Here is a 14141-nt window from a genome sequence, read left to right on the forward strand (position 1 = left end):
CGAAAAAAATTGAATGAGGAACAATAGAGAACAAAGTTGCATTAACTGTTTGCCTCCATTTCAGATCTTGTTTACCAAAATCAGAGGTTTGGGAATTTAATTTGATAAGAGATACTAAAGCAGAATAAGCTTTTGGGGTTTAATGCACGGGTTGAGAGAGAGAGAGAGAAAAAAAAACCATAACAATGCAATACCATGCATTATATTCAATTGAAATCAGCTTAAAATGTTTTAAAATAATAATAGGAATATATAGATACATGTATGTCTATATATTTACAGGAGAGAGAGAAGTAGACCAGTGGGAATGAAAGTGAAAAGCAGTTTAAGTCGATCATGAAATCTCACTGTATTCATAAATATAAATAGGCAAGAGTAAAATATAGAGACATACTAGTGTTCGCAGCAAACTTTCGTCGTACGGAAAATAAACTGCAACAAAAATAATATGAAAAAGAGATTTTATTGATAAATATTTATGAGATCAATCCCCAACTCGACCTCCATGCCCCTAGAGAGTTATGTAACCCCTCTATTTATAGTGGCAGAGGATGGACAGTCCAATTACACATGAACTCTTTTGCTTGATTCTGATTGGCTCATGTGAGTCATCAAACTTATCACATAAGCTATGTGATAAGCTTGCTTGTGATTGGCCAAGACATGTCATTTTAGACACTTGGCAACTCTTAATTGGTCACTGTTTTAGACTGGAATTGCCACATTGCACACGTGGCGTCATCTTGTTGGCTTTGAGTTTGACTGGATATGCCATGTCACTTGATACATGGCATGAGTCTGGGCCTTAAGATAAAATGGACCTTGGGCTTAAAATAATAAAATGGATTAATTTATTTGTAAAGTCCAAATTAATTATTTAACCCAATTGAATTTAATTCAAATTTTGTATGAATTAGACCCAATAAATTTTATATGTCTACAAATTCCCCCTACTTCAAGTCTTGTCGACATTTATAGTTTTAAAGACTTGACTTGAAGTATACATTAATCCAATATATTTGAAATTAATCATAATGCATGGCAACTAATGCGTGACAACAAAATTAACCAATTCTATGGCTGCTTTAGATAACATTTTGGTTTTAAAAAAAAAAAAAAATAGACGACTCAATCCCTCTAACAGATAACGCCAAAAAACAAAAAACAAAAAAAGAGAGTCATATGAACCCAAGGATTCTGAATTGTCAACAGCAACTTAACTCCTCCAAATTTAATTTAGGTCATACTAGAAAAGTCTAATTTGAGTCCCATTAAAAGATTTATACTTCTGCCGCCTCAACAAACTTATAAATAGTAGAACCTCATTAACAAGAATAATTAACATTTTTTTGGCCTCGTCTCATAGCAGACATCATTATCTTCAACCGACACTATAAAAAAATGCTTAATTTGCAGCGGTTTTATTTACATATTGCGGCGGTCAGTAACCTCCGCAATTTGTTATTACGGCGGTTTCCAAAACCCCCCGCAATAATGTTTGCCGCAATCAATTTGCGGGGGTTTTTTCGGAGACCGCCGTTATCATATAGCGGCGGAAATTTAGCGGCAGTCTAACCTCCGCAATTCGATAGTTTAACTTTTTAAGAACACACGTATAAAAGAATAGCGGCAGTCAAAACCCCTACAATATTTTTATTTAACCCCTGCAAGTTTAAACACAATATTATTATATATTAAATTGCAGCAATTATAACATCTGTTATTCATTGAATTTATTTTTTTGGCAATTGTTATACCCATAAATGATCCAATTTCAATTATGTTAATATAATGAAGCATCATCAGATTATATAAAATCAAGTAACATCAATATATTAATAAACTACATTAAAGTAAATTATCATTAGTCTCAAAAACTTACTTTAAACACAACTATTCCGTCAATTAAACACAAAACATCAGTATTATAGTTAGTCTTAAAACAAACTTTAAACAGAACATCTACTCTAACTATTATGGACAAAAGATCTCCTATGACCATTCAATGGAGTACGATACATTTGAAAGCAACTTCAATGGTTATCGTTAGGATTACTTCCACCAGATGATCTTCTTACATCCATGGGTGAAATGGATCCGCTAGCCGCATCTCTTGGCTAAAAAAATTAAAATAAAATATAATTAACGAAAAGTACCTCAACAATATCCTAATTAATAATTACTTAGCTTAAGTCAAGTATCAGTAACTTCAAGAATTACTTTCCTCCCGATCTAACTTCAAAAGTAACATGTACATTTAGAGATAAATAAGTCCCCTATGAAAATTGAAATGGTGGCTGATGCTGCTGTTACAAAGTTTAAGAAGGTAATTTCACTTCTAGATCGAAACAGAACTGGCCATACTAAATAAGTTTAGTTTGAAATTTTAATACATTTCAGTTTTTCAGTACTTACACATTTGATATTATTCATATAAAACATATATATATATATGTATATCACGGACCATTCAAGGAAGCAACAGATATATATATATATATATGTATATGTATATCACGGACCATTCAAGGAAGCAACAGAACCTTACAAAAACTTAGCTTTTGTAGTCACATAAGAATTCAGATTCTGAATATGTACTTATATTTGGATTGTATAGAAAACTTCTTGATGTTTGCTTGAAGGCGCCCATAAAAAGGAAAAATCAAGAATCTACTTCTTTCAAATCAAGAAATGGAATAGGGGATAGGCTGATGTCTTGTGTGCTAATTCATGAAAGATAAAAAATGCACATTTGATGAGAATGTATGTGTAGATATAAGAGTGAAGAAAGTGAGAAAAAGAGTCAAACACCACATAGCACAAAAGTTAAATTAAATAAGAAAGTTATGAACTTTTCTTACCGTTGAATGAGGAGAAACAAAGATTCCTGCAAATTCTTCAGGTATCCTCCCTACTTTCATTATCATATATGCCTTAAAAGCATTCATCATTTGGGTGTTAACATTCATCATTTCTCTGTAGTTCTCTTGGCTTTGATTGTGAGCATTCAACATTTGATTGTACTTCTCTTGGCATTGGGAAGAACATGAACCGTTATTATAACTTGAAGCATTCAAATCATTATAATGAGGTCTTGTTTGTCTAAACGCTCTGCCAGGAACAACTCCTAATCCCAAGCACCTTACCCTTCCAGAGTGCTCTTTTCCCAACACCTTACCAATGGCATCATTTGGCGAAATTTTCGACTCATCCACGGTGCTTTGGCTCAATGCTAGTTCAATTTTTTCCTAAATACATTACACACCAAAAGTCAGTGTACTACCTTCAATCAGTGATTGATAAGTTATTAAAAAAGAATAACAAGAGAAGAAGAATATCCAACTTCTGAACAAGATCAATTTGCCTCATATAGAAGGTTATGCATTCAGTTTTGGATCTTTGGCAGATGTATCAAATGGTGTTTTCGCAGCCATTAATCTATCAGATGGTGTTTTCTCCTTCATTTTACTAATCAATTTGCCTCATATAGAAGGTTATGCATTCAGTTTTGGATCTTTGACAGATGTACAGATGGTGTTTTCGCAGCCATTAATCTATCAGATGGTGTTTTCTCCTTCATTTTACTAATAATAATTTGTTGAAAGAGGACACTTTGCTTTTGAGCTAAGTCAATGTTTCTATATTTGAGCACAAAACCGTCAATAACTGACTTAGGTAGCTAAACTTTAATACTTGCCAAGACATGACAAAATCATACTAATAACAAACAACAACAACATTTCGACCACGATTTTCAATCAACCTAAAGTTTTCATCTAAAACTTTGGTAAGATTCAGATGCTTCTGGAAAAAAATTTCAGCTTTTGTTTAGGCAGAAGTTGAATTTGTTAGTTTATATCTTATGCAAACAATTTGTATTACTGAGATAATATTTTCAGTAATGCACCAGTAACTCAACATTTATTCACTCAATCTTGGTAACCATTTTTTCTTAAAATATAAAGAATATATCACATAATAACATCAACGAAGCCATTATTTGACGAAATTTTCTTTATTCACCCAAATATTCAGATCTGGATAAAAAGTGGATTAATCCTGAAAGTACAGTACCCGAGCATGAACAACTTTCATGTCAAAATCAATTGAAAAGGTTTACTTTCTTATCATTTCTGACTTTCGTAGTGGAATCCAAGCACTGTCACTGATTACTAGGTACTAAATGATTGCAAATTTGATGGAAAAAGTTAAAAACTTACACATATCTCTTTTGCCGCCTCATTAACATATGATCCATCTTCATTCCTATGTGTAACGAGATAAAGTTGTCCTCGTTCAGGATTTTGTCCAGTCTCAGCCATCTATAAATGAAAAAGTTAAAGTCGCATTAACTTGCCTAACTAAGAATAGTTGCTCGTTTAATTAAAGTATTCAAAATGAATCAATACCATTTCATCCCTTCTTCTGGAGTTAGGTTTGGAGCCACCGATATGTGAAATAATTTGTTTCTTCCGAATTTCAGCATTTCTTTTACAAATTTTCTTACAAAAAGATACCACGAATTACACATACTTGCCTATTGTATACTTGTAAAATCATAATATTTGTTTAACAAAAGAACAAAGGCACAAATGATACCAAGAGAAGGAAGACAGTTCAATTCCCATGAATTTAGGTGACTCATTTTGAGTTTTGAAGAATACAGTCTCTCTTTGAAATAAATACCTGTGTCTTTTCTTTAAAGCGGTAATCAACATAAAAAATTTATTGATCCGGTGAAATTCCCAATGGAACGCTATCCATTATGTCAGCTCTGCTCTTAAGTGGATCATAGACCTTATCAAACAACTTTAGCCTTTTTGTGCCCCACTTCTTACACATAGAATTATAAACATATCGTCTTGCATTTGACTCAGTTGTCCGAAAACAAAATCGTGGCTTCAAGAATAAACCAATGGTTAGATAATTATTACATGCAAATATAAAATCTAATGACATAAAATCGAGATATTGTATGCCTCAAAAATACCTTTATAAATCGATCATAACAACGATTGAAGATTGTCACAGGTAAATCCGACCATTTCTCAAAGTGAATTGGAAAAATGGAGCAGTCAGTTGCTAAAATTTCACAAAAGCCTGCAAGAACGCCTTGTCCTTCACCAATGGGAGAATCTGTGTCATCAAAATCAACCACAATACGCTCTCTTTACTTAAAAGGAGAAATTCAGAGATCAGATTATATTACATAGTAGGAAGCTTGAACTAGAAGAAAAAAAAATATTTTCCAATTCTTTCAATAGACAGACAGTCTTCATCTATCCTTTAAACTCTTTACTTTGATCTTTTCTCTTTTACTATCCTTTCTCTTTTTCTAACAAACTAATAAAAAATATATATCACATAAAATGGATTTTGGGGTTATTTTCCATTGTATTTGTCACTAGCTCTGGCTTGTACAGATATGAAAAAACTAAAGCGACATGATTCGTTAATAGAGTTTAAATTATATATATGGACAGTGTAAATTTTCTTACAATATCAGTTCGATTAAATCGGTAATAACAGTTTATGTTATTTTTCTAGTTATTACACCAAGAATACATCCAAGCAGAAGTATCCTCGTTGTTATAGATATGGACAGTATCCTCGTTGTCTGTTCAAGTATTTACCAACTAAATTCCAAGCAGGAAATCCTTATTCAGTGAATAGAACAAGAAATATAGCATCAAAATACCGCATTCCCCAACTTTAAACCCCGAAAATAATAAATATATTATACATACAGCCAGTTCGGAACTTGCAGAAACCAAATTGTAAACTCATATTAAATTATAATTCCCAGAAATAACACATTTCGAAAACTGCATATTTGTAAACATCACCAATTAAATTGCAACTCCAGAAAAATAGTTTTCAAACACATATACAACAAACCGAATTTGAATCTGGAAAGAAAAAAAAATTAATATTCAACACTATGAAGAAAACTAAAAACCTGTTTCTACTTTAGTTGTGCTCTTTGAACAGTACTAAAATAGTACCTTGAGACTGATTCAAACACAACGCAGAGCAAAAAGAGGAGCCAGTGGCAATTGCGTCTTCTCTGAAGGTCCCCAGGAGTTCAAAAATACACATGCAAAAGGAAATATTTCAATTAAGATCCAAATCACAAAAATTAACCTACAAAATACAGAAAAAATCTAAATTTTAGAATCTATAATACCTAATGCCAAAGGAGAAAGAGGACTTACATCTCGAATTCAACAAAGCGTGTTATATCCTTCTTCAAAATACATCGATTCTACCAAATTTCTGCTCCTTTCTGTTGAGAATCAAAAAACATCAAGATGAAAGAAAGAGAAAAAATTAGAAAAGGGAAAACACAAATTAACAAAGAAAATAAACTTAAAACTCACATGCATGAAGAAAGCTTTCTAGGTTAATTTACAAAAATGCAAAATCAAAGGATTGGGACCTTCAGATCTTTTCGAACCTTGTTGTGAAGAGGAATTTGTATGAAAGAGCAAAATCAAATAAACTTACATCCAACTGATTGATAGATCTGAAGTTTTCTGGGTTGATAGCTTTCGAGGCTGATTTTATAAAAGAGGAAAATCAAAGCAGAGAGCAAAATCAAAAGAGGAATTTGAATTTCTAGAGCACTACACGGGCTTGAGCAGAGAAGCTATGACAGACAGACATACGTACAATATTTCAAGCAAGCATGAGATAATTTTGTAAGAAAAGTTTAAGAAATCGGAGAATGAGAAAGGGGTTTGGGAATGAAAAAGGGTTTTTTAATTTGAAGGGTAGGTGAAATAAGAAAGGGGTTAGTGGGCGCTATTTTACTCCGGCACATAGAAATTTGGGAATAAAAGAGAGGGAAAGGACTAAAAAACGAGGGAAACATTGGGGTTAGTGGGCGCTATTTCTTTTTAGGTTTGCGGAGGTTACTGACCGCCGTAAATATAATATATTTGCGGGGGTAAATAAACCCCTACAATTTGATATAAACTGCGGAGGTTATAGTAACCGCCGCAATAAAACCTCCGCAAATTTAGCATTTTTTTGTAGTGCGAAACCTATCTCAAGAACTCCCTTTCTCTTGCATTTTTCTTTTTGTTTGCTCTTGTTCTCATTTTTCTTTTTCTTTTTTTTAGGCACCGAAGCACCATCAAAGGAAGTTCAAAATTGTAAATTTTGGGAAATGGAGATTGCTGCTTTGCCATTGAACTTGGCCATAGTTTAAAGCTTCGTGTCGTAGGCGCCGCTACCTGTCATGCCGATTCGAACTCTACGTAGCTACTACTTCTTTTTCCCTTTTCTTTAAACCAATCACTTATTATTTTTTTTGTGCGTTTCAGGTACATATCCGCTTAGGCGATTGTATCTTCTGTTCAAAGAATCTCTTAAGGCCAAAGGCATCTCTATCATCCTTTGTACCAACAAAACACCCAACTACAGCCACCAGTAGCTGCAATGATGATTACATGAACCATCGATAACGTTGACGACGAAGCTGCCTATGGCGTTGACGCAATGGAACACTTCTTTATTAAATATTGGAGTCGGTGAATCGATGTGCCATTGACATTGAAACTTACTGTTGAGGAAAGTGTAGTATCTCTACGCTAATCAATCATGTAAAATGAAAAGCTTTATGTCGTCTACATCGATATTTATGAGCTGAGTTGAAGTGTCGTGTTGTTGAAAGGTCGTGCTATTGGCACCGAGGACTCCCAAAATATTTTCCTTTGCAGGATTTTGAGAGAGTTTCAGCGACCTTAACATCCCTAGGAAGATGCATTCCTAGAGGACCACTCGTCTCTTTGTTGCGGCTTGGCGAGAGAGAGACATGAAGTGTACTTTCAACCTTGGCGATGAAATCCCTACTCTTGGAGGCTTGGAGAGACCATATTTTATCATTGGGGTGCACAATATGTACCACGTCGCATCATTGCATGCTGGCGAGGAAGACAACTAGAGTAGGCCTTTCCAACTTCGGCAAGCAAGCACCTGGCGCATCTCTGCTGCTTTGACTTCTTAGCGTTTCATGCTCTCACTGAAAAAATCATATCTCAACCTAGAAGTGTCCAAACTGCAATCCGTTTGGTTCTACATAATCAAAACTTGCACGCCAAATTCCATCACGACAAGTTGGAATGAACTTTCGAATGCGATGTACAAGTCTATCATTTCGACTTTACATCACTGTATGTTGTCATTAAAAAGTACATATCTCAAACTAGGAACATCCAAATCACGAGCCACTTGTGCCATCGAAAAGACAAGTTCGAGACTGCAATACCTGAAAATATCGTGGCAGAACTCCTTTTAGATTGGCCGCAATATTATTTTGAAGTCGCTCCTAATGTCTTCTGCCTTGCTGCGTTTTAGCTTTGTGCACTCTCATTGAGAAATTCATATCTCGAGCTCCAGGTGTTAGGATCGTGAGCCATCTATATTGTTGGAAAGAAAAATCTGAAACTCACATTATCTGTAAATATCACGGCAAAAAATCATTTCAAAATGTCCGCAATAATATTTCGAAGTTGCTACAGACATCTGCCGCACTTGATTTCTAGATTTGCATACTCTAGATAAAAAAATCATGTTTTGGGCTAGGAACGTAGAAATCATGAGCCGTTTATGCCACTAAAAAGAAGACTCAGAGATAAGAAAACCCTCAAAATATCACATAAGTATTCCTTCCAGATTGGCCGCAGCAATTTCTTGAAATTGATCTAGACGTCTGCCTTACTGCTTTTCATCTTTGCGCGCTCCAATGGAAAAATTCATATCTCGAGCTAGGAATCTCCAAATTACGATCCGTTTATGCTGTTAGAAAGTAACTCATAGAACTTCATCACATATGAATTTTATGGCAGAACTCCGTTTGGGCTGGAAATAGAAAATTCCCAAAGTGTGACCTAGCTGCAGTAAACTTTTAAATTCGTGTAGTTCTGGCAAAACAAAAATCGTATCTTGAGCTAGGAGCCTCAAAATCGCAAACGGATTGTGTTGTTGAAAATTAGACATCCAAATCTACAATATATAAAATTCTAGGGTTAGAACGTCTTCCATATGGACCGCAATAGCTTTCCAAAGTTGATCCCGTTGTCCATTGAGCTTGCTTTCCTTTTGAAATTGACTCTACAACCTTGTGTGTAATAACTTTAGCTATGATGCTTCACAAATCTTATCTCTTCATTTATTTCTTTTGCAGACTTGCAAAGAAGCTCAAAGGGTCCAGATATCAGACTGAGATGTCATACAAGATGCGGAGCCACCCCTTCATCAACTGTTGCACTTGATTTATTGATAGTCTTGAAGTTCATCAATGGTGGCTCCCATGGTGATTGAAGGTTTTTTCAAGAGAGACGACTTCTCATATATGGGACCTTCAACCAACACTTACACAAGAAAAGCAAACTATCATGCTCGAGGCCTAACAACAATATACGTGGTCAAGATATCATCACAACTATTTGAACGTGAGAGACATACATCGAGAATGGTATTAAATGTGGAGACGTCATACAGACGTGGGAAAACATTTAAGATGCGTCAACAACAAAGCCTAGTCTATGATTATTTTCATTACTTAGGGTTTGTACTTTGTATGGGATAATGTCTAATCTCTTTTGTCTCCACATTTCTCGATGTATCAACTATTGCAACATTGAAGCAATAAAATATCTTTTACACTTCAACATAAATTATCTTCTTTCTCGTATTTATATATGCCTTTGTACTTGAAAGAGTTAATGTGATGATCCCATAAGCCAAACCCCCTTTTTGTTTTTTTTAAACTCATGCGACTAAATTTAGAATGAAACTCTAAGCTGCCTACGTACCTCGGTGAAGAGGATCAAGTTATAACGTAGTTCAGAGGGATGAGTTTTATTTTTCTTCTTTTTTTGATTTTTTTTATGTCCTAATTTTTGCCTAGGCCGCCTCTCGCGAGGTTTTCAACCTAGTGAAATTTTTTTATTATTTTTTTTCTTTTTGGCCATACACAGTTTAGACTCATGCGGGCCAGGAGTGTAGCAACGTGCAGTTTAGGCTCATGCATCAAGGAGCGTCATGACTTGCAGTTTAGGCTCGTACGTCGAAGAGCGTAGGTGACTTTCATGGGAAGAATTGCTTTAGAAATTTTCCGTTGATCGGACCAACTCTGAGACCATCCTTATCAATAATTTTGTATGTGCCACTTGTATAGGCTTCCTTCACAACATATGGCCCATCCCATTTTGAGGTAAACTTGTCGCCTATGCGTTTGTTGAGGATTATGGGTCGTCGAACAGCTAGGACTAAGTCTCCCACTTGGAACGACCGTGGCCACACTTTCTTGTTGAAGCCTCTAGCCAGTAGAGCTTGATAGCACTCCAATTTTTGTTGCGCTTCCAATCTTTTCTCATCCAATACCTCTAATTCTGCTAGTCGAAATTAAGCATTATCTTCGGACGTGAGTCCTTCTTGGATTGCGATCCGCAATGATGTAATTTGTTGCTCCAACGGAAGGACTGCTTCTACGCCATACATCAAAGAGTAAGGAGTTGCTTGTGTAGCAGTTCTGAAGGTTGTCCGGTATGCCCACAAAGCTTCACCAATTTTCTCATGCTAGTCTCTCTTGTTCTTTGCAACAACTTTCTTCAAAAGGTTACCAAGCATCTTGTTAAACACCAGCAAGGCCATTGGTGGGTGCATTATACATTAAAGACTTATGTTGCTTGAAACCAAATTTCTCGCATAGACTCCTCACGAGCTTGTTGTCAAATGGCATTCCATTATTCGTGATTATGTATCTTGGTGTGTCATACCTAAAAATTATGTTTGACTTGATAAAATCGGCAACAGTTTCCTTTTTTACTTCCTTGAGTGGAACAGATTCAGCCCATCTAGAGAAGTAGTATGTGGCAACCAATATGTACATATGTTCCTTTGATGACTTTGGAAGCGGTCCAACAATGTCAAGTCCCCATGCATCAAAAGGCCATGAAGCTACAGTTGGATGAAGAGGCTCTGGAGGTTGGTGGATATAGTTGGCGTGGAATTGACACACTTGACATCTTTTGGCATATTCCATGTAATCCTTCACCATTGTTGGTCAGTAGTAGCCCATCCTCTTGATGCAAAAATGGAGCTTAGGACCAGATTGGTGTGCTCCACATGAGACAAAATGTGCTTCCTCCATCGCTTGGTGGGCTTCTTCTTTGTCAAGACATCGCAAGAATAGTCCTTTAAAAGAGCGGCGAAATAACGTCCCCTTATAGAAGATGAATCGTGGTGCCCTTCGCTTGATGTCTGTTCTTTGTCGCGGATCCTCAGGTAACTTTCCATGTTCAAGGTACTCTATCAATGGTTGTCTCCAATCCTCTTCTTCAATCACCCGAACAGACGTATGATGACTTTTGTTGATTTGAAGATCAAGAAGTCCAGGAATGACCCATCGATGACACTCATGTACCTTTGTTGACTCATTCTCTCCAAGTGCCATCGTCGTGGCCAAGTTAGCCAAAGCATCAGCCATGCGATTTTCTTCTCTTGGGACGTGGTTTAAGAACACTTGGTCGAATCTTTTGAGTAAACAAGAAGCATATTCGTGGTATGGCAAAAGATCTTCCTTCTTTACATCGTAAATCCCCAAAAGTTGGTTGATGATCAGCTTAGAGTCGCCATATATCTCCAACTATAGAATCTTCATGCCTAATACCATTTCAAGACCGATACTCTGCAGTATTGTTGGAGCATGTTTCACCTAAAATAAAGGAGAATGGCAAGACTGGTCTTTCTGGAGAGATCAACACAACACATGCCCCCGCACCATTCTGACATGCGGATCCATCAAAGAACATTGTCCGTGGTGGAAATTCTTAAACGAACAAAACATCTTCATTTGGAAACTCATCAGAAAGCTCCTATTCCGCTGGAAGAGGGTGATCAGCTAGAAAATCGATGAGTGCTTGTCCTTTCACAGCTTTTTGAGGTGTGTATGTGATCTCATATTGGTTAAACAATATGGACCATCTTGCTAGGCATCCATAAAGAACAGGTCGATTCATCACGAACTTCACAGGATCTGATCGAGAGATGAATTTGATGGTGTATGCTTCAAAATAATGCCTTAGTTTATTTATTGCATAAAGTAACGCTAAGCATATTTTCTCAACAGGTGTGTAGTTCAACTCAGCTCCTATCAAAGTTCGACTGAGGTAGTTCAAGGCTTGTTCCTTTCCTTCATCATTCTCTTGAGCAAGTAGTGCCCCAAGTGAGTGTTCTTTTGCCGTAATGTAGAGTATCAATGGCTTCCCAAGCATTGGTGCCCCTAACACAGGTGGATTTAGCAAGTATCTTTTGATGCTTTCAAAAGCATTTTGACATGACTGATCCCAATGAAAAGGTATATCCTTCCTCAATAGATGATTGAAGGGTTGACATCGTCCGGCTAGATTAAAGATGAACCTCCGTATGAAGGCTAAGTTTCCCTATAGACTTCGAAGCTCCCTCAAGTTCTTTGGCTCGGGTATTTTCTAAATGGCGTCAATCTTTGCGGGATCAACTTCAAGATGACGCACAATGAAGTCAAGAAACTTTCCTGAGGTAACTCCAAATGCACACTTGAGTGGATTCATCTTTAGGTCGAATTTTCTTAACCTTTAAAAAATAATTCGAAGGTCTTCAAGGTGGTAACGCCTACTCTTCGTCTTCACCACCAAGTCATCGACGTAGCATTCAACCTTCTGATGAAGCATGTCGTCAAAGATATTTTGCATCGTGCGTTGGTAGGTGGCACCAGAATTCTTCAGACCGAAGGGAATCACTTTGTAGCAATATATTCCTTTTGGAGTTCAAAAAGCAGTACATTCTTCATCTTTTAGAGACATTCTGATTTGATTGTATCCGGAGGACCTATCCATGAATGACATAGCTTCATGCCCTATTGTAGCATCAACCATGAGTTCAATAATTGGTAGCGAAAAGTCATCTTTTGGACATGCCTTGTTTAGGTCTCGAAACTCAACACAAACACGTATTTGACCATTCTTCTTATTGACAAGTACAATATTCGATATCCATGATGGGTACTTCACCTCTCGAATAAATACCGCCTCGATGAGCTTGTTGACTTCGACTTTAATTTATGGTACTAGCTCTGGTCGAAACATGCGTTGTGACTGCTTCACAGGGCGTGCTCCACTTTTGATCCCTAAATGATGAATGGCTACCTTAGGACTAAGACCAGGCATTTCTTTATACGACCAAGTGAAGACATCTTTGTACTCGGTCAATAACTTGGAGTATTCCTCCTCCTCCTGAGGCGTAAGAAGCGCACTAATGAAGGTGAGGCGTGGATCTTCCGGAGTACCTAAATTGAGTTCCTTAAGCTCATCCATAGTTGATTGCTCGCCATCTTCTAGTTGAGGGTAAGCCTCGTGTACTTTATCATCAACATCAAGGCATGGGCTATCTTCCACAGTTATGTGATAGGATGTTTCCACAAAGTCTGACTTTTCTCTTTGACTCCCTTGGATAGTCGGCATGGCTTTTTCTCTTTCTCTGCTTCTTTACGAGGCTGGAAAGTATAAACAATGGTTCTCATTTGCACCTTCAGTGGACCATCTGTGGATATTGACAAAATAGAGTTCCTCTTCATACATGATAGGAAAGCACTATTAATTTCTTTGTCAACAACAACTTCAAAATAATCCCCCTCCTCATGGACTTGATCCTTATGTTTTACCAGTATCTTTCTAGATGGTGGCTTCCTTGTGGTTCCCAAGCGACAAAAGACGAAGGTCTTTGCGGTAGTGGAAACTTTCTTTAGATGTTTGGAAGATTCACGTTCACCTTTGTGACTTAGCCTTTCAAACACCGAGACCCGAGGGGTTGAGCCTCCAATGCGATCAAACACTGAAGTCCATTGTTTTATTTTATTTCCCTTAACTTCCTTCATCTCCTCTACCGAGGTGTGTTGTGATGAAGCTATCTATTTGCTTCTCTTAGATGAAATTCAAAGAGGCTCTGCCAAACTGAATCCCAACCCAAACTTTGGAGTGGCGACGTAGTGCCCTTGCTTTCTCAAATTCATTTAGGACTCATTGAGCCCATGTATCTTTTCACCAATGACTTCGTCTTTGAGTTCTCCTAGTCTTGATGGATTGGAGAAGTCGTAA

The 14141-nt window shown here is 36.7% G+C and overlaps 2 protein-coding genes across 6 annotated transcripts; both read right to left on the reverse strand.

Moving 5' to 3' along the window:
• Positions 1-1833: 1833 nt before the first annotated feature.
• On the reverse strand, positions 1834-6829 carry LOC104089072 (uncharacterized). 5 transcript variants are annotated; one of them, XM_070182205.1, is made up of 9 exons: positions 6508-6827; positions 6216-6286; positions 6006-6067; positions 4991-5136; positions 4687-4899; positions 4410-4502; positions 4221-4322; positions 2862-3248; positions 1834-2117 (listed from the first exon to the last, which is right to left on the reverse strand). In XM_070182205.1, exons 6-9 carry the CDS (start codon positions 4410-4412, stop codon positions 2034-2036), a joined length of 576 nt encoding a protein of 191 aa, XP_070038306.1. In that variant the 5' UTR covers positions 4413-4502; positions 4687-4899; positions 4991-5136; positions 6006-6067; positions 6216-6286; positions 6508-6827; the 3' UTR covers positions 1834-2033. The 5 variants fall into 5 exon arrangements, with proteins under 5 accessions (XP_070038306.1, XP_070038307.1, XP_070038309.1 ...); XM_070182206.1 differs by having other exon boundaries at positions 4600-4899; XM_070182208.1 differs by having other exon boundaries at positions 2862-3173; positions 4410-4899; positions 6508-6829.
• A 4245-nt stretch (positions 6830-11074) lies between these two features.
• LOC138897209 (uncharacterized) lies at positions 11075-11497 on the reverse strand. Its single transcript, XM_070183170.1, has one exon. The coding sequence runs from the start codon at positions 11495-11497 to the stop codon at positions 11075-11077; it is 423 nt and encodes a 140-aa protein (XP_070039271.1).
• Positions 11498-14141: the final 2644 nt, after the last annotated feature.

The sequence above is a fragment of the Nicotiana tomentosiformis genome, chromosome 8, assembly GCF_000390325.3.
Source record: "Nicotiana tomentosiformis chromosome 8, ASM39032v3, whole genome shotgun sequence".
Classification (NCBI taxonomy): Eukaryota; Viridiplantae; Streptophyta; class Magnoliopsida; order Solanales; family Solanaceae; genus Nicotiana; species Nicotiana tomentosiformis.

What these genes read in the sequence shown, in the direction of transcription:
- LOC138897209 (XM_070183170.1), bottom strand. Translation starts at nt 11,497, where the DNA reads ATGGCTGATGCTTTGGCTAACTTGGCCACGACGATGGCACTTGGAGAG.
- LOC104089072 (XM_070182205.1), bottom strand. An exon ending in AGGCGGCAAAAGAGATATGT is followed by an intron (nt 3,249 to 4,220) that starts GTAAGTTTTTAA and finishes TAATGTATTTAG; the next exon opens with GAAAAAATTGAACTAGCATT. An exon ending in TTGTTTCTCCTCATTCAACG is followed by an intron (nt 2,118 to 2,861) that starts GTAAGAAAAGTT and finishes TAATTTTTTTAG; the next exon opens with CCAAGAGATGCGGCTAGCGG.